Source organism: Schistocerca americana, chromosome 1 (genome assembly GCF_021461395.2).
Source record: "Schistocerca americana isolate TAMUIC-IGC-003095 chromosome 1, iqSchAmer2.1, whole genome shotgun sequence".
NCBI lineage: Eukaryota > Metazoa > Arthropoda > Insecta > Orthoptera > Acrididae > Schistocerca > Schistocerca americana.
In genome coordinates, this window is record NC_060119.1 from 332880929 (window position 1) to 332908419 (window position 27491).

At 41.0% G+C, this 27491-nt stretch overlaps 1 protein-coding gene across 1 annotated transcript in view; it reads right to left on the reverse strand.

Moving 5' to 3' along the window:
- The window catches only part of LOC124623094 (esterase FE4-like), a 136248-nt gene that overhangs the window by 58788 nt on the left and 49969 nt on the right, over positions 1-27491 (reverse strand). The window contains exons 4-6 of the mRNA XM_047148888.1: positions 17121-17306; positions 10866-11065; positions 5085-5250 (exon numbers count right to left, since the gene is read on the reverse strand). Coding sequence (XP_047004844.1) covers positions 5085-5250; positions 10866-11065; positions 17121-17306 — 552 coding nt within the window. The remainder of the gene's footprint in view (positions 1-5084; positions 5251-10865; positions 11066-17120; positions 17307-27491) is intronic.

The following is a 27491-nucleotide window of genomic DNA, read 5'->3' on the forward strand; positions in this document are numbered from 1 at the left end:
TCTCTTGACAGAACATCTACAACTGTTATTAACTGTGAATGATAAAATCCACTACAGTAGTGAAACTTATTTGTTTCTAAAAAGGGGAGTCTCACCCAATGTCATGACATACGTTCCATCTTTAGGTGCATATTAAAATGTGAGTCTACAAAGGATGCATAGCTAAGGCTAAAATATGTTACTAGGGATGCGCTATTTTAAAATATTTTAACCTGTTATAAACTCAGATATGCATCCTTTGTGGGCTTACATTTTAATGTGCTCCTGAAGATGTGACACATGTCCTGAAACTCATGCCCCCACACCCATTGTCGTTGCGACTGCACAGATATCGCTTCGCCGTTTCCCCCGCCCCCCCAGTGGAGCTGATCTCAAAGGTTCGTGTATATATTGTCCCTGCTAGTTAAGAACCATTCCCTCCCATGTGGGTCAGGCACAAAACATCTCTGAATCACATTGTGAATCTAGTCGTGTGAAGTAGCAGTTGAAAATTGATTGCGTTTTTCCAGAGATGTTTCATAAACTTTCAACCATGATGGATCCAAAGACAGCTTTGTTTATATTTTTATTACTCTGGAGTAAGATATCAACTGAATCCCAGTCTATTTTACTAATTTTTTTCCCTGAGTAATTTAATTTAGTTATTTTAGCAGTCTGTATGCATTCATTGAATCCTAATAAATATGTTTGTAAAAAGGTTTATCAGCTTCCTTTAATAACCCTTGAATATTCACAGCTATTATTGTCTATGTACTACCTGATTTTGGAATTTAGTTAACACTGGGAATGTCTCGTATATTTCTGCTTTATTGACACAATTAAGTTCTTAAATTAATGAGAGATGGCACTGGGGGATCAATGAAAGGAGAGTTGATCCTAGTGTGTACTGTTTCAGTATGATAACAGTCAGTCAGTACTACATGTCTTCATGTACCTATCACCAAAGATATACTTTCCCATGAAACTGTCCATTGCCATTAATGTGCGATAAATTATAAATATATTTCTGGGCCTTTCAATGTCTAAGCTTCTCAATTCTCACGACATGATATTAATTATGGGTTCAAATTCTTTCACTGTCTGTTCAGCACAAGTTTAGTCTTTTAACGGCACTATTTTTCACTTCTCGTTTATTAGTGGAATCACCTTGACAATTAGCGGCAAAGATACTAGTGTGATAAGGTCCAAACTATTTTCAGTCCCAATACTCTTTAATAATTTGCATACAGTGAATAACTCCCCGCCCGTGAACCATGGACCTTGCCGTTGGTGGGGAGGCTTGTATGCCTCAGCAATACAGATAGCCATACCGTAGGTGCAACCACAACGGAGGGGTATCTGTTGAGAGGCCAGACAAACGTGTGGTTCCTGAAGAGGGGCAACAGCCTTTTCAGTAGTTGCAGGAGCAATAGCCTGGATGATTGACTGATCTGGCCTTGTAACATTAACCAAAACACCCTTGCTGTGCTGGTACTGTGAACGGCTGAAAGCAAGGGGAAACTAAAGCTGTAACTTTTCCCAAGGGCATGAAGCTTTACTGTATGGTTAAATGATGATGGCGTCCTCTTGGGTAAAATATTCCGGAGGTAAAATAGTCCCCCATTCGGATCTCTGGCCAGGGACTACTCAGGAGGACATCGTTATCAGGAAAAAGAAAACTGGTGTTCTACGTATCGAAGCATGAAATGTCAGATCCCTTAATCGGGCAGGTTCGTTAGAAAATTTAAAAATGGAAGGGTAGGTTAAAGTTAGATATAGTGGGAATTAGTGAAGTTTGGTGGCAGGAGGAACAAGACTTCTGGTCAGATGAATACAGGGTTATAAATACAAAATCAAATAGGGGTACCGTAGGAGTCGGTTTAATAATGATAAAACAATAGGAGCATGGGTAAGCTACTACAAACAGCATAGTGAATGAATTATTGTAGTGAAGATAGATACAAAGCCCATCCCAGTACAAGTTTATATGCCAACCAGCTCCGCAGATGATGAAGAGATTGATGAAATGTATGATGAGATAAAAGAAATTATTCAGATAGTGAAGGGAGACAAAAATTTAATAGTCATGGGTGACTGGAATTCGATAGTAGGAAAAGGAAGAGAAGGAAAAGTAGTAGGTGAATATGGAATGGGGGTAAGGAATGAAAGAGCAAGCCGTCTGGTAGAATTTTGCACAGAGCATAACTTAATCATAGCTAACACTTGGTTCAAGAATCATAAAAGAAGGTTGTATACATGCAAGAATCCTGGGGACACTGGAAGGGTTCAGATAGATTGTACAATAGTAAGACAGAGATTTAGGAACCAGGTTTTAAATTGTAAGACATATCCAGGGGCAGATGTGAACTCTGACCACAATCTATTGGTTATGAACTGTAGATTAAAACTGAAGAAACTGCAAAAAGGTGGGAAATTAAGGAAATGGGACCTGGATAAACTGACAGAACCAGAGGTTGTAAAGAGTTTCAGAGAGAGCATTAGGGAATGATTTTCAGAGAGAGCATTAGGGAATGATTTTCAGAGAGAGCATTAGGGAATGATTGAAAAGAATGTGGGATTGAAATACAGTAAAAGAAGAATGGATAGCTTTGAGAGATGAAATATTGAAGGTATCAGAGGATTAAGTAGGTAAAAAGACAAGGGCTAGTAGAAATCCTTGGATAAAAGAAGAAATATTGAATTTAATTGATGAAAGGGGAAAATATAAAAACACAGTAAATGAAGCAGGAAGTGCAAAGTGGCTAAGCAAGGATGTCTAGAGGACAAATATAAGGATGTAGAGGCATATATCACTAGGGGTAAGATACATACTGCCTACAGGAAAATTAAAGAGAGCTTTGGAGAAAAGAGAACCACTTGCATGAATATCAAGAGCTCAGATGGAAACCCAGTTCTAAGCAAAGAAGGGAAAGCAGAAAGGTGGAAGGAGTATGTAGAGGGTTATACAAGCGTGATGTACTTGAGGACAATATTATGGAAATGGAAGAGGATGTAAATGAAGATGAAATGGGGGCTATGATACTGTGTGAATAGATTGACAGAGCACTACAAGACTGGTCGAAACAAGGCCCCAGGAGTAGACAACATTCCATTGGAACTATTTATAGTATTGGGAAAGCCAGCCCTGATAAAACTCCACCATCTGGTGAGCAAGATGTATCAGACAGGCAAAACACCCTCAGACTTCAAGAACGATATAATAATTCCAATCCCAAAGAAAGCAGGTGATGACAGATGTGAAAATTACTGAACTATCAGTTTAATAAGTCACGGCTGCAAGATACTAACATGAATTCTGTACAGACGGATGGAGAAACTGGTAGAAGTCGACCTCAGGGAAGATCAGTTTGGATTTTGTACAAATGTTGGAACATGTGAGGCAATACTGACCCTATGACTTATCTTAGAAGATAGCTTAAGGAAAGGTAAACCTACGTTTCTAGCATTTTTAGACCTAGAGAAAGCTTTTGACAATGTTGACTGGAATACTCTCTTTCAAATTCTGAAGGTGGCAGGGGTCAAATACAGGGAGCAAAAGGCTATTTGCAATTTGCACAGAAACCAGATGGCAGTTATAAGAGTCGAGGGGCATGAAAGGGAAGCAGTGGTTGGGAAGGGAGTGAGACGGGGTTGTAACCTATCCCAATGTTATTCAATCTGTATATTGAACATGAAGTAAAAGAAACAAAACAAAAATTCAGAGTAGGAATTAAAATCCATGGAGAAGAAATAAAAACTTTAAGGTTTGCCGATGACATCGTAATTCTTTCAGATACAGCAAAGGACCTGGAGAAGCAGTCGAATGGGACGGACAGTGTCTTGAAAGGAGGATATAAGATGAAGATCAACAAAAGCAAAACAAGGATAATGCAATGTAGTTGAATTAAGTCAGGTGATGCTGAGGGAATTGGATTAGGAAATGAGACACTTACAGTAGTAGATGAGTTTTGCTATTTGGGGAGCAAAATAACTGATGATGGTTGAAGTAGAGAGGATATAAAATGTAGACTGGCAATGGCAAGGAAAGGGTTTCTGAAGAAGAGAAATTTGTTAACATCGAGTATAGATTTAAGAGCCAGGAAGTCATTTCTGAAAGTATTCGTATGGAGTGTAGCCATGTATGGAAGTGAAACATGGATGATAAAGAGTTTAGACAAGAAGAGTATAGAAGCTTTCGAAATGTGGTGCTACAGAAGAATGCTGAAGATTAGATCGGTAGATCACATGAGTAATGAAGAGGTACTAAAGAGAATTAGGGAGAAGAGGAATTTGTCACATAGTTGACTAGAAGAAGGGATCACTTGGTAGGACATGTTCTGAGGTATCAAGTGATCACCAATTTAGTATTGGAGGGAAGCGTGGAGGGTAAAAATCGTAGAAGGAGACCAAAAGATGAATACCCTAAGCAGATTCAGAAGGATGTAGGTCGCAGCAGGTACTGGGAGATGAAGCTTGCACGGGATAGAGCAGCACAGAGAGCTGCGTCAAACCAGTTTCTGGACTGAAGACCACAACAACAACAAAGTGACGATGCAATTTTCATTAAATTAAATTTTACTTCGAAAAGTCAGCTCTAGTGAAGGAAGAAAATGATGTTGTTTCTGATGTTATTAGTTATGTAAGGAAAAATGAAACATAATGGGTAAGGTAAACAGACTCTATTTATTCCCTTATAAATATCGTTTTATGTGTTGTTCAAGTATATTTTCGCTAGGAAATAAGTTTCGATGTTTTGAAGTGTTGTTTCACTTGCCAACATTTTACCACACAAAACTATTCAAGTGCGTTATAAAGTTTGCTTTGGCCAGTAATAAAGTTTATAATTTTTAGTTCCTCAAATGATCTTATGGTTTTGTTTGGCTGGTGGCCCCATTCAGTTCAGGCAATACACTTTGAATTTTGTATCACAGATGGTAAATCACAAGCTCACTTTCACCGTTTGGTACTGGACTAAACAAATTGGCTCTACGTGATGTGATAGACTTTGTGAATAGATGCAGATGCTACAGTCATGTGATGTGATGACCAGTGTGAATTAACTTCAACTGCTTGTTCAGTAGGTATTATGAAGACTTTCTACTTACGAGCCACAAACTTCAAACATTCAGCAGATGTGATTCCAGTCATGTAAGCAACATCAGTGTAGGCTCCACTCTGCACAAGTTCTATTGGCTCTACAGTGAGGAAGGCTCCATCATGCTCGGGCTCAATACTTGGTGTGAGCACGCATTTAAAAAGTGCCAGGCTGTCCTGTAACATCATTAAAACATTAGAATTGTAATCAACTCAGTGAACGAAATAATCATTGTAGAGCATCCACCCAAGCTAGATGTATAAGTGTTCATGTGTATAATATTACATAAATTCATTTTTTGATACCAAATACATGTACATAAAAATTATTGCATTCCATCTTGGCATGGACTTACAGTAAACTTCTATTCCTACAATTGAAAACACAGCTGTGGGTTGCACAGTGTTCTTTATTGAGAGTTGCTTTCTGTGATGGCTATAGCTCATCCATCACTGACAACTTACACGGGGTAAAAAACTTGCAATTGACTGAGAAAGTACTATGAGTCTTGCACCTTCAAATTACAGGTTTGCTAAGCTTTCATATTTGGGTAATGAGCCCTATAGCACAGCCAAACTACTTCGTATTCAAAATATAAGAATAGTGTATACCGCTTAATTCGATAAATGTGCTGCCTCTGGCATATATATGCTCAAGTGCTGTAAATGTCAAGCAGAAGGTTAAGCATAATTCCGCCTTCACTGAGTACCTTGAATCCAGTGGCCATCAGTCACTTACACTCGGAAACTTAAGGGTTTTGCACCACGCTTATGGCAAAAAACAGTTTTTGTTTCTTGCTGTCATTATCTTAATTTTACATTATAGGGTTATGCAGGATGCTCTGTACATTACTGTGTGGCTCTGTTTATCAACTGTGTCTATGTAATAAATTTAATTATTGAGGACATATATTGACTAATTTCGTGGGATGTGGAACACAATGCCAGCACAAGTGAACACTGGTACCAAACTCTTGGAATGGACTATTGTCACTGCAATTCTCCCTTGTTTGTTGATGAAATCCTGTAGAAAATGAATTTTTTAGTGTAACAGTGTTGGGGAACTGAATTTAATTGATTATTAGGAAATGCAAACCTTCTCCCCTCTCACGAATAAGGGGTGCAGAAACTGCAGGTATAGGCAATTTCGGAAAAACTAAGGTGACCACTGTGAGAAACGCTATGATTTCAGCAGTTGTTATCTAATTTAAGTTTGTTTGATGTACTGTTCACAGGAAACTGTGCTGTTTCCTATTTTTAATGATGCTCTAACCTCAAATCAGGTGAATGATGCTGAAATGGGGTTCACAATTTTTTTCTGTAGGTTCCCATACCATTATGGCTGGGTACATGCCTGGTATGTGGGTGGGGGGCCAGCCAGGTTGGCCGAGCTGTTCTAGGTGGGTAACTGACATGGACACACAAAAAATGGTTCAAATGGCTCTGAGCACTATGGGACTTAACTTCTAAGGTCATCAGTCCCCTAGAACTTAGAACTACATAAACCTAACTAACCTAAGGACACCACACACATCCATGCCCGAGGCAGGATTTGAACCAGCAACCGTAGCAGTCGCACGGCTCCAGACTGTAGCACCTAGAACCACTCGGCCACTACGGCCAGTGACACACAAAAAGTAGCATGTACAAGCTACTTTGAATCCATTATTAGGTATGCATGAATTATGTGAGGGAAACCATTTCGTTAATTTACATGATGCAAGAAACAAAGAAATGTTATGCTTCCCAACCACGGCCTCAAATTGTATGCCCACAGACCTCAGTAAATGAGGATGAAAATGTATAATAAATTACAAGGTATCAAACTAAAGCAAATGAATTTAGGTTCACTTAAAAGATAGCTATTTGAAGCACTGACAATAAAATGTTATTACTCAGTGGATGAATCCATGCAGGATGAACTAGAAATTTGAGTTGTACACAATGCAATACATATCTCCATAAATATCATTTTAGTGTTATATTATTTTTGCCATCTCTCCCATACACCAGCAGAATAGAATGCAAATGTATATTATGGCGAATGTATGTTATGAGATGAAAATAAACCACAAATCCACAAAACATTAACATATGTGTTTTAACCAGCTTTTAGTCCATAGCATCCATGACATTCATATTTTGTCTTAAATTCCTGACTTAAGTACTGTTCATCAATGAATATACAAACATCAAAAAAAGTTTTGCACCACCCCAGTTCCCAGAACTCCTGAAGATAGACATTACCTGTGGATATTGTATCACAGACACAGTCCCTTTGACTGTTCAGAGATGTCTCTAAACCCACCCAAAGATATAAACAACCATGTATGAGTAGCACTTATTAGATGGAGCGGGTCCAACAGCCGAACAGTTCCAGTCATTCCATAAGGAATTAGGTACTTGGCTCATGTTGTCTATAGTTAAACCATGCCTAGATGATCAGTACTGTTGTTTGATCATGTCCCCATTGTTACTTTGTGCCAGGAAGGGCGCACAACAAGGGAACTGTCCAGGTGTCTCAGAGTGAATCAAAGAGATGTTGTTCAGACATGAAGGAGATACAGAGAGACAGGAACTGTTGATGACATGCCTTGCTCAGGCTGTTGAAGGGCTACTACTGCAGGGATGACTGCTACCTATGGATTATGCCTTGGAGGAACTCTGACAGCAATGTCACCATGTTGAATAATGCTTTTTGTGAAGCCACAAGATGCCATGTTATGACTCAAACTGTGGACAATAGGCAGGATGACACGCACTTCACTCCTGACGTCCATGGCAAGGTCCATCATTGCAACCACGACACCATACAGCATGGTACAGATAGGCCCATCAACATGCAGAATGGACCACTCAGGATTGGCATCATGAACTCATCACCGATGAGTGTTGCATATGACTTCAACCAGACAATCATCTGAGATGTGTTTGGAGGCAACCTGGTCAGGCTTAACGCCTTAAACACACTGTCCAGCAACTGCAGAGAGGTAGAGGTTCCCTGCTGTTCTGGGGTGGCATTATGTGGGGCTGACGTATGCTGCTGGTGGTCAAGGAAGGTGCCATAATGGCTGTGCGATATGTAAATGCCATCCTCCAACCAATAGTGCAACCATATTGGCAAGACATTCATCTTCGTGGACCACAATTCACCCCCTCCCCCCCCCCCCCCCCTGGCATGTGGCCAGCATGTTCTCCCGACATAAACCCTATTGAACATGCCTGGGATAGATAGAAAAGGGCTATTTATGAATGACATGACCCACCAACCACTCTGAGGGATCTACGCTGAATCGCAGTTGAGGAGTGGGACAATCTGGACCAACAGTACTTTGATGAACTTGTGGATAGTGTGCACGACAAATACAGGCATGCCTCAATGCAAGAGGACATGCTACTGGGTGTTAAAGGTGCCAGTGTGTACAGCAATCTGGACCACTACCTCTATAAGGTCTCGCTGTATGATGGTACAACATGCAATGTGTGGTTTACATGAGCAATAAAAAGGACAGAAATGATTTTTATGTTGATCTCTATTCCAGTTTTCTTTACAGTCTGTGTGTGTGTGTGTGTGTGTGTTCTTTCTCTGACAAAGGCCTGATTGGCTCCATACTGTAACTATAGTACAAATAGCTCATATACACTGTATATATAATTTTTTTAACAAAATATGTGAACAGTTTCATAATAAATGTTGTGGTGGATAATTTACAAGGTGCACTGCCTATACACTATGTGATCAAAAGTATCCAGACACCCCCAAACACAGAGACCGATGACCGTAGCAGTCTGGCCCCTTTAATCCCCCAAACCAACCAACCAACCACCCCCAAACACATACATTTTTCAAATTAGGTGCATTATGCTGCCACTTACTGCCAGGTACTCCATATCACTGACATCAGTAGTCATTAGACATCATAAGAGAGCAGAATGGGGAGCTCCGTGGAACTCATTGACTTCAAACGTGGTCAGGTGAGTGGGTGTCATTTGCGTCACATGCTTGTACACAAGATTTACACACTCCTAAACATCCCTATGTCCACTGTTTCCAATGTGATGATGAAGTGGAAATGTGAAGGGACATGTACAGCACACAGCACAAAAGCATACAGGCCGATGTCATGTGTTGACTGACAGAGGTTGCTGACAATTGAAGACAGTCATAATGTGTAATAGGCAGACAACTATCCAGACCATCACAGAGGAATTCCAAACCGCATCAGGATCCATTGCAAGTACTATGACAGTTACGCATGAGGGGAGAAAAATTGGATGTGCTCATAAGCCACACATCACATCAGTAAATGCCAAACGACACCTTACTTCGTGTAAGGAGCATAAACGTTGGACGATTGAACGGTGGAAAAATGTTGTGCAGAATGATTAATCACGGTACACAAAGTGGTGATCCGATGGCAGGGTGTGGGTATGAGAATGCCCAGTGAACGTCACCTGCCAGGGTATTGGAGTGCCAACAGTAAAATTTGGAGGTGGTGGTGTTGTGGTGTAATCGTACTTTCCATGAAGGGGACTTGCACCTCTTGTTGTTTCATGTGGCACTATCACAGCACAGGTCTACTTGATGTTTTAAGCACCGTCTTGCTTCCCACTGTTGAAGGGCAATTCAGGGAAGGCGATTGCATCTTTCAACACAAGCGAGCACCTGTTCATAATGCACGGCCTGTGGTGGAGTGGTTACACGAAGGAACATCCCTGTAATGGACTTGCCTGCCAGAGTCCTGACCCGAATCCTAAAGAAAACCTTTGGGATGTTTTGGAACGCTAACTTCATGCCAGGCCTCACTCACTGACATCGATACCTCTCCTCAGTGCAGCACTCAGTGAGGAATGAGCTGCGATTCCCCAAGAAACCTTCCAGCATCTGATTCAACATATGCCTGTGAGAGTGGAAGCTGTCAGCAAGGCTGAGGGTGGGCCAACATCATACTGAATTCCAGCATTACTGATGGAGGGCCCCATGAACTTGGAAGTCATTTTCAGCCACATGTCTGGATATTTGTCTCCATTGGAGCTTACTGTCAACTGTAACTCCCAAAAATTTTATACAGGTAACTTCTTCTAAACTTGTTTCATCTCTGAATATATCTATGCCATCTTCCTTTTCTCTGTTTGTGAACACCATGAACACTACCTCTCTTTTAGAATTATAGCTAAGTCATTCTGCATGAGCCATTGTAGTGTACTGTGCTGTAATCAACTCAATGAAAAGAAAATATTACAAGTTAACATTGAAACCATGGAATCACTTGATGGTTTTTTTATATTGGAATGTACTATACAAAATCAGTTTTGATTTATGACAGTGACACAGACTTTAAAAGTGAAAAACCATTCAAAAACTTTGGATTGCTCTATATGCATTGGAAAGACAAACATTGTAAATTATTATGTGAGAAAAGATAGCAGTCAAATTAACAGGGCACATACCAGAGTGGAAAATGGAATTATGACTGTATGAAAATGGGTTGAAGAGGGGTGGCACTTGTATCTAGGCAAGTGGATAGTGGATGGATCATTGAAGTTCTTTGACGGGTGCCCAGAGGTAAGAAAGGAATGAGATAATGACCAAATAGAAGTGGGGAAATGACACTACAAAAATAGCAAGCGTAAATTACAGTTCACTACAGCTGTGCTCAAATCTGACTTACTCTGTTTGTTAAGAACTGAAGTTTGTTCAGCAAGGATTAAAGAAAAGCTGTCTCTACGTATGCTTACAGAATATATATCCTCCAAAACATTACCAATGAAATTTTGAAGAACTGACATACCTCCTCAGGAACAGCAGCAAAAATGTCTTTCATAAGATCTGTTGCATCTGCTGCCAAGAAGAACTCCATAAGATCTGTTGTATTTTTCGCTGTGTAACCAAGATTTTCAGCAAGTTGGAATGCTATTTCTACTGGTTTTCTCTGCAGTGCCCAAGTACTCAAAGCAGATCTACTTTGTGCTATTCCTCTCTTGAATAAACCTACAACAGACCAACAGTGTTACAAATGAATTATTGGTTTATGCCAGCTCTCCTTAAAGAAGAATAATTTTCACTAGAAATGCCTTATGAATATCTGCTGTGGATCACACTTGAAATATAGAAAATGCATTTCTTCAGCACTTCATCACACTCACAAGACCGGAAAGGGCTATCTTATTGTCAGATAGTCTGTCTCTCACTTCCAGTCACTGTTCCTTCAGCATGCTGCCTTCTGTCACAACAGCAAAGTCACTTCATTTAGGGAGAAATTACTTTTCACCACTACAGGTATCTTTTAATTTTCCTTGGCCATTACATTTGCTAATTCATTGCTCCAGGTTTTAACAAGTCCAGTTCCCCAGCAGCATAAGACCACCTTCATTAAGTCATTAGATTGCAAGTGAAAAAAGGTGTCCTGTATGAGTAGGAAAATTTTTTATGCTGGTTACATGCACCAAATCACATCTAGTATACTCAAGGCATTGCAGCATTGAAGAATTGTACATCTTAAACACATCCCATTTCTTTTTGTGTTTTCAAGATCTAACATACTTTTGCATTGTAAATAATGAATTAATTTAGCAAGCTAATTGTAAAGACATAATCTGGGCATGTGCAGCAGCCATGCATATCTTCCCTGCAGCATTTCTGTGGTGTCACCGCCATACACCAACTTGGATTCCATCTCGCCGCCTACAGAATTCAAGGTAACGAGTGGCAGCCATTTTTGTTGTCTTTGGTTGGCGTACAAACATACCATGTGATAGTCACATTATTTCCCCAACGCATCGTAGCAACTCTGTCCTATGACGAAATTTTGTCTGCATTAGATGCATATTTCAAAGAATCAATCAATGTAGTTGCGAAAAGGTATAACTTCTTTCGTACAAAACGTACGGCAGGTCAGACTAATCAGGAGTGGGTTGCAACCTTGCAAGGCCTTACTAGGGATTGTGCTTTTGAGTGTCAATGTGGACTCCCTTATTCAGATACTATGGTATGTGATGCAATTGCACAGAATGTTTCTGATGTTCGTATAAGGGAACAGATTTTGATACTAGTCAATCCCTCCCTTCAACAAGTGATGGACATATTGGATCGGCAGGACACACTTGACTCTGCTCAGAAATCGTTTGAAACTTCACCAGCCATGTGTCAGGTTAACCGGCCTGCCGGGCGAGGTGCACAGAGCAGTAAACAGCCCTCGCGCCCGGCCGCGCCGCTGCCGCCAGGCTCTCAGCCACATGTGTCACGCAGGCAAGCAAATGCAGTGCTAAAATCATGCCCGCGATGTGTTACTAGACATTCGCGTGAGAATTGCCCATCACACCAGGCTATTTGCTTTTTCTGTAATAAAGGACATGTTCAGAGTGTTTGCCAGAAAAAGCTCAGATCGGACACTCACAACCATTCCAGGCCCTTTGCTTCGCACCGAATTCGAACCAAGGATACTCAGGCTCGTGAAACTTCGCCCATGGAAATTCATTTAGTTCATTCCACTCCGCTCAGTGCCATTCTCTCTAACAGTGACTGTGTTCATCCCACAAATAGTGTGCATCGACATCGCTGGAAATCACGTCAAGTCGCAAGTGATTATGTACCAGTGTCAGTCACGATGCACGAGACAGTCGCTCTTGTCATCAGCAGGACAATAAACTTTTTGTAGACTTGGACATTATCGGAAAAGTGATACCATTCCAGCTCAATACCGGAGCTGCAGTCTCACTGATCAATCAAGACACTTACAAACTGCTGGGCACACCTCCGTTGCGTGCTGCACATGTTAAGTTAACTAGTTATTCTGGGCAAGATATCCCTGTGTTAGGACAGTGCAGCCTTCTTGCAACATACAAAGGACAAACAAAACTTGTGTCATTTTACGTCCTTCATTCTTCTTCTGCTGTGAACTTGTTTGGTTTCGATTTATTTCAGTTGTTTAACTTGTCTATAGTAAATCAGGTCCTATCAGTGTACCAGACTGTGCCTTCAGACAGTGTTTCTCGTCTGTGTGAAGAATTTGCAGACATTTTTGCACTGGGCCTTTGTTGCGCTAAGAACTATAAAGCACATTTGGAACTGAAAGTAAACGTGCAACTGAAATTTTTCAGAGTGCGCAATGTTCCCCACGCATTGCGTGATGAGGTCACAAAAACATTACACGATCTGGAATCACAAGGTGTAATTGAATGTGTGCAGGCTTCTCTCTGGGCATCACCCTTAGTAATTTTGCCAAAACCTTCCGGAAAACTGAGACTTTGTGTGGACTTCAAGGCAACAGTGAATCCACAACTAGTGATTCCAACTTTTCCTTTACCCCGCCCGGAAGATCTTTTTGACAAACTGTGCCCGGGTAAATATTTTTCGAAGTTGGACCTAGCAGATGCGTTCTTGCAAATACTGGTGGATGAAGAATCCCAGCATGTTTTGGTGGTTAACACGCATCTTGGGTTGTATCAATTCAAACGACTCCCATTCGGGTGTGCATCCACCCCTGCTTTGTTTCAGCAATATCTACAAACTGTTTGTGCGTTGGTCCCTACTGCAGAAAACTATCTGGACGATATTGTGATCTCTGGAAAGACGGAAGAAGAACATTTAGCCAATCTCAGAACATTATTTCACGTCTTGCAACAAAATGTTATTTGCTTGTGGAAGGACAAATGTGTGTTTTTTGGTCGTGACTTGGCCTAACTGGGACATGTACTCAATGCCCAAGGCATCCATCCCAGTCCCGAGCACCTCCGTGCCATACGAGACTTGCCTTTGCTGCAGAATTTGAAGCAGCTACAGAGTGTGCTGGGAAAAATCAACTATTATCATAAATATATCCCACACACCTCTTCCATTTCAGCTCTGCTTCATCGCTTACGCCGTAAAGGTGTTCCATTCGTCTGGACGACGGAATGCGAACGCGCCTTTCGTCAGTTGAAATCGGCGTTGCTTTCCAATACTTGCCTTACGCCATTCGATCCCCAGAAGCCCCTTTTGTTGACGGTGGATGCATCGGATTTCGGGATCGGTGCAGTGCTTGCGCACAAAGATGGATCGCATGATCGCCCTATTGCCTTTGTGTCCAAATTGCTCTCGTCTGTGCAAAGAAATTCTTCACAGATCGAGAAAGAAGCATTGGCTCTCGTATTTGGTGTTACAAAGTTTCATGATTTCTTGTATGGTCGTCACTTTACCATCATCCCAGACCACAAACCTTTGACATCGCTTTTTCATCCGAACAAGCCTGTACCTCCCCGTACAGACAGAAATTAATTCACTGGTCTATTTTCCTCTCGCAGTACCGCTACGATATCCTGTATAGGTCCACTGCTAAGTACAGAAACACCAATGCGTTGTCCCATTTGCCTGTTGCTGAGGATAGAGCATTCAATTCCTCCGAACTTGCTTGCATGTTCATTGATTCGGAAACCGATGATGTGGTCGAATCGTTTCCAATTGATTTTCGTCATGTAGCTACAGCCACAGCTGCCGACCCTGTCCTTGCTACCGTTCTGCGTATTGTTGCTACGCAATGGCCATTGTCAAAGTCACGGATCGGGGACCCGTTGGTTCGGCGATTTTTTGCTCACAAGGAGAGACTTTTTGTTCGACGTGGTGTTTTGCTGTCTCAACCAGCTGCGCCTCTGTCGTCACATGGGATCTGCCGCTTGCCGTCTGCTTTCAGCGATGGTGCCGTCCGGTCAGCGCCCTGGGGACCCATCTACTGGCTCGCCTCAGCCCCAGGTGTTATCGACGCTGCCTTCCATTTTCCCCCACTGCCGCCGCCACCTGTTCTCCCGCCGGCGACGTCCGCAGTGGACGTGTCGCTGCAACCACCGGGCGCCTCCCTGGGTCACGCGCTGCCGATTGCTTCCCGGGACCAGTTGTCCTCCGACGTGGAACTCTTGCCCGCTCCAGACCATATGTCGTCTTCGCCCGTCGGGTGCCCCGGCCCGATGGAGGTCGACCCTTTGGCCCCTCCTGTCTCTCTGTGGGCGCATACACCGCATGTTGGCGTGCACCCTGGAGCAGGTTTTCAGGCATTTCCTAGCTCCCTGCAGTCCGAATGGCAGGGTGCGGGTGGCACAGTCTCGCCTGTTGTTAGGCTCCCTACCTCGTCGCATACGTCAACATGGGGTCCTCCCCATGACGAGCGGAAGCGTTATGCCACCACCGTACACCAATTTGCGGTGGAGGAATGTGGTGTCACCGCCGACACCACACTTGCTAGGTGGTAGCCTTTAAATCAGCCGTGGTCCTTTAGTATACGTCGGACCCGCGTGTCGCCACTATCAGTGATTGCAGACCGAGCGCCGCCACACGGCAGGTCTAGAGAGACTTAGCACTCACCCAGTTGTACAACTGGGTTTGTTAGTGATGGTTCACTGACAAAATACGCTCTCATTTGCCGAGACAATAGTTTAGCGTAGCCTTCAGCTACGTCATTTGCTATGACCTAGGAAGGTGCCATTATCAGTTACTATTGATATTGAATCATGTACCGTCAAGAGCGACGTTCACCATTAATGGATTAAAGTTAAGTATTCCACCAGCTACGTCCGTTCTTTCTAAATTCTAATTTCCTTGTCCTCTTCCAGACCTCACGCCAGCCTGCGTGAGCAAAAACGCGTGCCTTTCGGCTTCCTCTAGTAAAATGGTGTTGGCTCTCCTGCCAACCACAACAATTTCAATTATAGTTATGTGCTGCTGACATGAGTACATTCTGACTTATGTATAGACTATCTGTAGACAACTGGAACTAATGACACAAGGAAACTCGTACATAAATAGCTAAAAATAAAAGAAAGTAAGAGAGTGGGAAGGAAAATAAAGCACTTATTACATCACCTTATCAGAACTAGAGTGATTTATGCATAAACTGTCTCAGAGATCTGATGTATTCTGGATTTGTACATGGATGTACCAACAGTGTCATTAACCTATGAAGTATTGAATATGAAAATAAATTTATATACACTTACAAATGAAGAAGGAGGTATCGTCTGTCACAGATATCCCACAAAGTAAAACTCATGGGAAAAGAATCTAGGTACTGATGCATTGTTTTAAAGCAGAGTATGCTCACAGCCTGCATGAGAAAATATAAACAAAAGAAAACAACCCAAATGACTTCCTACTCCTATGGGAACTGTGTAGTGTAAATGCTCTTAATAAGATGACTGTTAATTGCATGTTCCATGTATAATAATTATGACCTGTCATTGATGATGTGCAGAATGAGTTAGTTTTATCATTGCAATGCAATCTGAGTGAAAATTATGGCAATATGCTTTCCATTTACATCATCCTCACACAATTTTTAATGTACTTGTACTTATCTATGTTCATTCCCTCTCTCTCTCTCTCTCTCTCTCTGTTTTTCTCTCTTTCAAGGAAACAGACACATCATATTATTTCACATTCAAAAATTCTTCTCTCTCTCTCTCTGTTTTTCTCTCTCTCAAGGAAACAGACACATCATATTATTTCACATTCAAAAATTCTTCTATGCGCTAGAAGGAGTTCAATTTTAGAAATTATGTGTGACTGACATGTTCCTCCTCTCTAATCCTTCCCTGCTGTCCCTTTTTCCTTCTTGATAATTAAACTAACAGCTCCAAAATCTATGATAGTTGTTATGGTTTTTTTATTTACTTTTTTCACATGTGTCTGTTGACAGTCCTTAGAATTTCAATTCTTCGAGTTAAGTGACAGACTATCATCCTTTTTCCTTGTAATATTATACTTTACTAAAGCAAATTTTTCTTTTCACCTATTTCAAAAAGTGTAGTCTGCAATGGATTTAGAAAAAAACACTTGATATACCAAAATAGTTTCTGATGATTCCTAAAGGTGATCAGATCCATTTGTTTTCTTCCTCATGATATTTTGCACATCTTTCCCCCAATATATAATGTGCCAGTTTTATATTTTATTCTGCAATGATAATCTCTGCTCCAAATAAATGCTTAAATGAACTGAATGGATGTAACTGAATTGGAACTCCAGCTGAAGATAGTAATCTTTCTTTAACAACGCACATCACTACTTCTGTCATTGGTACCTTTAGACGTAGGTGAAAGTATGTGGAAATGTACAGATGCCCCTCCAGCACTTTGGCCAAAAATGGTTACATTGTCAGGATCTCCTCCAAATGCCGCTATATTTTTCTGCACCCACTTCAGGGCCTCCACTTGGTCCTTCATACCCGTGTTGCCTGGTATCAGTAAATCTCCTGTGCTTATAAAACCTGCAACATGCATGGAAAAAAATTTGTAAAACAAAACATCAGGTGAACCACTTATTACTTGTGCTAGACTGTTTGAGAACATAGAAGAGGAGCTCATATTACAATTGCTGGAGCTCACTATAGCTCTCATTCTTTTCCTAGAATGTAGTGACATCTTTATGTTTACAGGTTCTATAGAGGTCAAGTAGCAGATTTTTCAGTCATGTTACAATTTATATTATTTAATTTTTGCATCAAACAGTCAAAATACTGTATTTGCTGGTGTACTTACATTGTACTGTGAGGAAACAAGATTTAAATGTCAATTGCATATTACATGCTAAAACTGCATTCTTAATACATATTTTAATTCTTCTAACATTAGGTGGTTTTCAGTTACACAACCAAACTTTAAAATGACAATAATTTTTATTTAATGTAGTTAAGGACCTGATATTGTAAAAACATGAAGTTCTATATCTAAAATTGTTAGTGTATTTTACTTTTTTCTTTAATTTTAACGCAGTGTACTCCCTTTTCTACATAAAATTATAATTCATATTATTAGTTATCATTTTATACAGGTATCTTGCTACAGCTGTTAAATATTCAAAAGAAAAAAGCATTTTATAGCCATCAGCTATAAACATTCAACTATATTCTATGCCAGTCTCAGTTTTTATAACCATCATTACTGGAAAATACACCTCAAAAACAGAAACAAATATGTATTGTGCACAGATGAAAGATGTAAGAACTGTACTTCTGCATGTCAGAACCATAGCCAGTACTTGCAAAGGAGTACACCAGATGGATCAAAAATGCATACATCTCATAAATGACTCAACAGCATACTAAATACAATGATGTTCCACAGTGGTATGTAAAATACAAATAATCTGGCTAATGTAAAAATGACACAAGTAGGTTAAAATCCCATGTACAACAGGTTGTGTAAGGACTGCTGACAGTTAACAAGTAAATGTCATCAAAGACACACTTCACCTAAGATCACTAAAGATGACTATCAACAGTCCACCAAGCTTCTATGATGATGAATGCTAACATCTTTGGACTTCAGTCTGTGCTACACTGTTGTGGTGTACACTAGTGTTCTCATGTATGTGGTTTATTGAGACAGTAAAGTTTGCGCTTTTTATACAGTTGGATTACTTCTCTTACCACTAATGAGTATAGGGGTAAAAACCCACATCAGTGACCTTGGATTTTCATTCACAACTACCTATTTTCATATGTTACTGGTATTGAAAGTTGGTCTATTTAGGCTAGTTGGTTACCATGGAGTACATAGAACTCCACACTCCATACCTACATGCTGGATGTCGACTGTGGAGCACAGACACAATCAACAGCTTAGATATCAGTTTTGTGTGCTCATATACATTGTTTTAGTACTGTCCACATGTGTCTAGCTTAGCTGTGATTGCACTAGAATAGTGGCACCACTGCACACTGCAACGTACACTGACTGCCAAGCTTTGTTTGTCAACACTGATTGAAATGTATGTGCACTGAGATGAAGTGCTACCATTGTAGATATCTAGATAGGTACAAAAAAGAGTGTTTCCAACCACAGTGTAGGAAACATCAGAAAGTGAGACACTGGGAGTGAGATGGCAGGAGTAAGGGTCATATTGGAAAATGGTGAAGTAAATAGTACTGGGGGGTAATGGGGGGGGGGGGGGGGGGGGAGGAAAGGGGGAGGGAGTGAGTGAGGGGGGGGGGGCGGGGGAATTACCTATGCCCACCTTTTGAAAGTACTTCAATGCAGTCAGGTATTTTATTTTTAAAAATTTTGAATTAAAAATTTATTGTTTTTAATGAAGTCTTCTACAAGATTCTATAGAAGTTTCAAATTTTTCAGTTAAACTTAACCCAAAAATTTAATTCTTCATAGTAGATTTGACTTTTCACAATGCATATCATATTAAATCAGGTCTGGGACCCTGCTTAAACATCAACGTTAGGAGCAAATGTCAACAACAATTAATGAAATTTGTATTTGTGGTGGTCATAAAGTAACCCCTGCTCCTTGTTGGTAAACATTTTTAAAAGTGTGTCCACTGCATTAAAGACACAAAAGGTGCATCCACAGAACATGTGATCAGTAATTGAAAAAATTTCATGATGATTTCTCATTGGCAAAATATTCTGGATTAATCTCCCATTCAGATCTCTAAGAGGAGACTGCCAAGGGGGTGGTGTCCATGTGAAAAAGATGGAATAAACAATGAAGGCATAAAATTCTATGAGTCAAAGCATGGAATATCAGGTGTTTAAACATAGTAGGAAAGCTGGAAAATCTGAATACGAAAATGCAAAGGCTCTATCTAGATTAGTGGGTGTCAGTGAAGTGAAATGGAAAGAAGATAAGAATTTCTGGTGAGATGAATGTAAGGAGAGCTACTGTGAACGATTCTGTGATAGGATTGTTCTCATCACATTTGATAATATTCTTCTTGGGTGTGCAGCCAGATCATAATGTCTTCTTGACACAATATTTCCGCGGTCCAACTGGCCGCCATCTTCAGGTGAGAGTGCTGGTACACAATGTCGCTGGAACTGACTCAGCGCAAGCGGCAGCCCCTATACAGGCCGCAGAAGGCCCACAACGCGTGCACGAGAAGGTGCCATAACTGCCCTCTAGAGCAAGTAAACATACCGTGCCGCCAGTGGTGGAAACAGGTGAAATCGAGATATCGCTATCAAAAATTAAAAATTTTAAAAATTTTATTCCGACGATTGAAACACAGACTGTTGTTTTTTAATGTCTGATAACACCGAGATCCAAGTCTTACTTAAAAGATAACCCTTGTCTCTATTAATAAGATTATCAGATAAACGAATCTCCATGGATTCTTTTAAAACACAGTCCCAATAGCGAGATGCAGTGGCAACCACTCGTGTCTTGTCATACAGCATTCTGTGTCCCTCGGTGAGACAGTGCTCCACCACTGCAGATTTCTCAGGTTGAAGCAACCATGTGTGCCGCTGGTGCTCAACACATCGGTCCTGATTGGTCCGGATTGTCTGACCAATATAAGCCTTCCCATAGTGGCAAGGGATCTTGTACACACCGGGCTTCCTCAAACCCAAGTCACCCTTAACAGAGCCAAGAAGCGCTCTAATCTTGGCTGGTGGACGAAAAATACTTTTGATATGATTCAAAGCTATTTATGACTCTCTTTACCTGTATTTATCCTGATTACTGCAATATTATATTTGACTTGAACTTGAGTTGTGGACAAACTCATGCTCAACTCTTTTTGGGTTCCCCTGGTGATCGCAACTGTCTCTCTCTCTCTCTCTCTCTCTCTCTCTCTCTCTCTCTCTCTCTGTGTGTGTGTGTGTGTGTGTGTGTGTGTGTGTGTGTGTGTGTGTGTGTATGTGTGTGTGTGTATGTACTCAAGGAGAACATACAACCATTGATTGAGACTAGATGCTTCTTACAATTATCCATTGCATATTATTCAACTTATTGATATGATTAGAGCTTCATTCATCTTGTAGTATTGAAACATTTTTTGCTGGTTTTTACCTGATGTGGTTTGGATTCACAGGTCTGTCCCCACACTGAAAGCTTAGGCCCTCATATTTTTTATTATTTCGTCCTTTCACGAATCAATATGTCCTCAATTACTCTAATTTATATGGATGACTGATCTTGTACTATATTCCTACTCACCTTTGAGTATCTTCTTCTTCAGTTTGTAATTCTAGTAATTTACCTTGTCTCTGTATTTACTTCTGTATTTTAGTGTTCCAGTGTTGTAGTTTCAACTTGGTATCAATTGCCTTATGGCAAAATGTTCCTCAGATCTAAAAATCTGAATGCCATGACCTGAAGTAGTAGTAGTAGTATAGTAGTAGTAGTAGAAGTAGCTTTATTCATCTGTAGATCTCTTTTTACAATGATATAGGACATGTCAAAATATTTACAAGTTTAGACCAGTTTAAAATAAGGTAATTCTCATAGACATACATTTACAGACTTCTAGTTAGAGACAATCATTAGATTTATTTTTACAAATAACTTATTACATAATGTGATGCCACACTGTTCACTCATATCTCACTATCAGACACTGCACACACTATACATACATTGTTTCATAACACTTCACTCACTACACACACACACACACACACACACACACACACACACACTCTCTCTCTCTCTCTCTCTCTCTCTCTCTCTCTCTCTGGTGATCTCTAGGCCATTATCTATACCACAACTTCTCATTTGCTATCCTGAAAATCTGAGTCAGCATCCCTCTATAATGAGTGAGATGTGGAGCTCAGAAACAAGATGAGGTGTTAGTATTGTGCAATGCATAGCTTGGGGCAAGTTTTTCTAGAAAAGGAAAAAAAAGAAGGGAAAAAAACATAGTGTGAAGGTGTTATGTGGAATGTTGGATGTTTTATGATCATTATTATTATTAATCAAAATAACCACAAGTGTACTGCCGGTCTACAGTGTCCAACGGGCACAATATTTCAGCGATCATACATGTCGCCATCATCAGGTGAACTGACGGACTGAGCTCCTGTGAAAGTGCCAGCACGGAGATCCGTACGCTATGGCTGCTCAGAGGGAACTGGGTTCGGTCACGGCAGCTGCCGATTTAACTACCCCCCCCCCCTTGTGGCGCACTCCCTCCGCTGTCCGCGCCCCACACCACGGTCACGCGGTGGAACAGATTGCGACAGTGTCTGGCATGACGTTGGAGTGATGGCTCTGTCCGACGTGGTCATCACAACTATACATTTGCTCGATTTACTCGTGATTAACCCAATCACTGGTTCCCAAGCCTTGCTAAGATTATAGCCACAGTCATGGTTTATGAGGTCGCCATTGGTGCGAATTTCGATGCCCTCTCTAACAACACTGTTCCAGTATCTCGACGTCTGTACCAAAATCCTCGTGCATTCATACTCCATAGCGTGATTTTCCAACAAACAATGTTCAGCGACTGCCAACTTTCTCAGATACATCAGTCGAGTGTGCCTCTGGTGTTCACGGCATCGATCCTCAACAGTACGCATCATCTGACCAATATACGACTTGCCACATTGACACGGAATCTGGTACATGCCAGACTTCCTCAAACTGAGGTCATCTTTGGCGCTCCCCACCAGTGCACGAGTTTTATTTGGAGGACAAAACACAGTTCCGACCCGGTGTTTCTTCAAAATGCGGGCGATTTTCCCCGAGAGTGCGCCTGTATATGGAATAAAGGCAGTGCCTACCTCCACCCTCGTGATTTCATCCATCTCCACAGGTTGTGCTGTAATGGTTGGGTGGAGAGCACGTTGAATCTGCCACTCTGAGTACCCATTTTTTTGAAATACAGTTCTCAGATGTTCCAATTCCTGGGGTAGACTCTTTGCATCAGAGATAGTGCATGCCCTATGTACTAGAGTTTTAAGTACCTCATTCCTCTGTGAAGGGTGGTGGCAGCTGTCTGCGTGCAAATACAGATCAGTGTGCATTGTCTTCTGATACACCCCATGACCTAGGGTGCCGTCAGCCCTTCTCTTGACCAAGACGTCAAGGAAAGGTAATTTACCCTCCGTTTCAGTCTCCATAGTGAATTTCATGTTGGGGTGTATGGAGTTTAGATGTGTAAGAAAGTCAAGTAGTTTATCCATACCATGTGGCCAGATGACGAAAGTGTCGTCCACGTAACGGAAAAAGCAAGTAGGTTTCCATTCGGATGATGACAGGGCTTACTCCTCAGAGTTCTCCATGTATAAATTTGCTACCACCGGTGAGAGTGGGCTACCCATGGCAACTCCCTCCATTTGTTCATAGTATTCTGCACTAAAAAGAAAATACGTGGAAGTCAAGACATGCCTAAAAAGTTCTGTGTTCTTCTTGTCAAACTTCTGACTAATCAATTCTAGTGACTCTCGCAGGGATACCCTCATAAACAAGGAAATGATGTCAAAACTCACCATGATATCTGACTCATCCAATGTGAAGCTATCAAGGTGTTTAACAAGATCCACTGAATTACGGATGTGATGAGGGCTTTTACCCACATAAGGACTTAATATTCCCGTCAGGTATTTGGCCAACAAATATGTAGGTGTCCTGATGTTGCTAACAATGGGGCGTAATGGTACCCCATCTTTGTGAACCTTCGGCACTCCATATAGTCTAGGCGGTACCGGACTGTGGGGTAACAATTTCTTAGCGTCACTCTCCGGTAAATCTGCGTCCTTGAGAAGCGACCGCGTCTTGTTCTCCACCTCCTTTGTAGAGTCAATGCTGATCTTCCAGTAGGAATCATCATTAGCAGGCTCTGCATCTTATCAGTGTAGTCCTTATGGGAGACAACAACTGTAGCATTGCCTTTGTCAGCCGGTAAGACAACAATTTCAGAGCCCTGTCGTCATCCGAATGGAAACTTACTTGCTTTTTCCGTTACGTGGGCGACACTTTCGTCATCTGGTCACATGGTATGGATAAACTCCTTGACTTCCTTACACATCTAAACTCCATACACCCCAACATGAAATTCACTATGGAGACTGAAACGGAGGGTAAATTACCTTTCCTTGATGTCTTGGTCAAGAGAAGGGCTGACGGCACCCTAGGTCATGGGGCGTATCAGAAGACAATGCACACTGATCTGTATTTGCACGCAGACAGCTGCCACCACCCTTCACAGAGGAATGGGGTATGTAAAACTCTAGTACATAGGGCGCGCAATATCTCTGATGCAGAGAGTCTACCCCAGGAATTGGAACATCTGAGAACTGCATTTCGAGAAAATGGGTACTCAGAGTGGCAGATTCAATGTGCTTTCCACCCAACCACTACAGCACAACCTGTGGAGATGGATGAAATCACGAGGGTGGAGGTAGGCACTGCCTTTATTCCATATACAGGCGCACTCTCGGGGAAAATCGCCCACATTTTGAAGAAACACTGGGTCAGAACTGTGTTTTGTCCTCCGAATAAAACTCGTGCACTGGTGGGGAGCGCCAAAGATGACCTCGGTTTGAGGAAGTCTGGCATGTACCAGATTGCGTGTCAATGTGGCAAGTCGTATATTGGTCAGACGATGCGTACTGTCGAGGATTGATGCCGTGAACACCAGAGGCACACTCGACTGATGTATCCGAGCAAGTTGGCGGTCGCCGAACATTGTTTGTTGGAAAATCATGCTATGGAGTATGAATGCACAAGGATTTTGGTACAGATGTCGAGATACTGGGACAGCATTTTTAGAGAGGCCATCGAAATTCACACCAATGATGACCTCATAAACTGTGACTGTGGCTATAATCTTAGCAAGGCTTGGAACCAGTGATTGGGTTAATCAAGAGTAAATTGAGCAAATGTATAGTTGTGATGACCACGTCGGACAGAGCCATCACTCTGACGTCAACTCAGACGCCGTCGTAATCTGTTCCACCGCGCGTCCGTGGTGCGGGGCACGGACAGCGGAAGGAGCGCACTGCGGGTGGAGGGTATTTAAATCGGCTGCCGCCACGACCAAACCCAGTTCCCTCTGAGCAGCCATAGCATACAGATCTCCATGCTGGCACTTTCACAGGAGCTCAGTCCGTCAGTTCACCTGATGATGGTGACATGTATGATCGCCGAAATATTGTGCCCATTGGACACTGCAGACCGGCAGTACACCTGTGGATATTTTGATTATCAAATACGCTGGGGGTAACTCAAGAATCACATTATCATTTATTTGTATAATATTTTTTTTACCAGGCCCCTACTCTGTTTTATCTAAGTAATCCTTCAATGTATAAAATGTAATGCATAACAGGTACTTTTTAGCTGCCTTTTTAAATAAGTGTATTTTTGCAGTTTCTTTTATCTCTTTTGGTTATTTATTGTACAGCTTTATTCCTTGGTAGAAAATGCTGTTTTGATTTTTATGTTTATTTTTTTTTTGCAGATGTAAATCGTGTCTAGCTCTTGTTCCATGGTCATGTGCAGAACTGTTTGTGCAATAATTACCAGTGCTATTTTTGATGTGCACAACTTACTGGTAAATGTGTTCACATGGAGCAGTTAAAATCCCCAGTGTTTTGAACAGATCTTTACAGTGAGCTCGACTACCATTTTTGGTTATGATTCTTATGGCTCTTTTCTGGAGTTTGAAAACTGTGTTGATATTTTGTGCATTTGTTCCCCAAAAAAGAATCCCATAGCTAAGAATTGAGTGTACATATGAATAGTATGCAACTAAACAACACAGCATGTTACACACTGATGATAGGATTCCATGCTCATGACATTCTGTTTGCAAGTACTTTTGTTTGTTCACATTACTTCAACTGGAAATCAACATTCATTCCTACAAATTTTGCATTTGTTACACAGTCTGTAAAGATGCAATCTACATTTAATTTAACATTGTCAGTATGTATAGTGGATACGTTTATGTTTTCTGTAATATGTTATGTATCAGACACTTTTATAAATCTGTATTCTATATTTTGGCTTCATTTTGTACATCGTTTGGCAAAATTTATGGTTTGTCACAAAATGTTGTAAACACAATGTTTCCAAATTTTGTGAGGGGGATATTGTAAAGGGGCAGCCTTTTCTAACTTTCAACAGAAGTAATTGATACCAATAATGTTTTTGTATGTTGTATAGGTTAATATTATCTCAGCTGTTTAAATGAAAGAACTTCATATGATTTTGTAAATGATTTATTATGTTTCATGCTAAAATGTATTAAAAGAAATTAGTTCATTACTTTACTACAATCAGTATGTATGTATGTACAGTTAAAATTACTCTTCTTTTGGGAACATTTGAAATTACAAAATGTCTGGCATACTTAAAATTCCTATTATTAATTGCACAATCTAACACTAATCATTAAATTAATTTCTGGACTCATTTACAAAATAACGATATAACATGCCAAAGTAGTGCAACCTGAGTACGATGCATTAGCAGCAGTGGTCACCATCAGCTGACACAACAGATTAGCTTTCTGGTAACATGTTGCAGCATCGGTGGAAATTGCAATCAGCCAAAGATACAAGAGACGCTCCTGCAGCAAGGCCACATCCCACTCACCTGCATCTTCATTTGATGCACAGAAGAGCGCGTTCTGGTGCCACCAGCATTTCGGGGAACAAGCACAATGCTGCACCAAACCATGCGCATACCCAAATGCCAACAGCAATTGAACATAGGTGCTTTGCTCGATTGCCACTCTCCCATCAGCTGATGGCACATCTAGTGGGTGTTTTGGCACGCAGTGCAGCTGTCTCATTGTGTGTGTGTGTGTGTGTGTGTGTGTGTGTGTGTGTGTGTGTGTGTGTGTGTGTGTGTGTGTGTGCGAGCGTGTGCGTGAGTGTGTGTGCATCTACAGATATATTTTTACTAATGGCATGGCAGGATCTAATTCATTTACATTGCGGCTAAATTTGCAAGTACATGGCCCATTGCCACAACAATAGAATTCTGCATCCAATCTGACTGTTGCTCAGTTCTGATAGAAAATGCTTCTTAAAGTTATCTTCCAAATATACTAAGTGATTAATTATGATATGCATAAGCAAATCAAAATTCCTTATTCTCAGCAATAGAATAGTCTGTATTTAACATCATACCAAACAAATTATTTTTCAGTTTGTCATTCCAAATGTTTGATTTTTTCATAAAAGCATGCTTTCTTTTGTTGCAGTGCAAAGTTATTCATGTTGTCCCCTGGAGAAAGAAAAGGTCAGCTCACTGAGTTCCTCAAATATATCTTACACATATACATAATTCAAACAACCAGATTCTATTGTGAAGCAAATTGACATATTCAGAATTATTTTGAGCCACAGGTAGTAGAATTTCATTTTTAACCCCGACAGCAACTTCAGAGCTCATTCCCTGCACAGTCAACACACTTTCATATGTACTAAAGGTTTGCTGAAATTCAGTTCCATTTTAACACATAAGTTTGCAAAGAGACAACAGTTAAACACTCAATTTTTGATTAGAATGACAGCTTTCACTGTGTTTCTTAATACACCATTGACATTTACAAAATTTTTATAGCCTCTAAAGCTTCTCCAGGAATCATGCAACAAGTAAAAGTAATGCGGCCAATGCCAAGAGATTTAATCATAATATGAAATTCAGCTTTTCTTCTTCAAGTTATTGGGAGTGGACGTCTGTTGCATGCTACCACACATTTA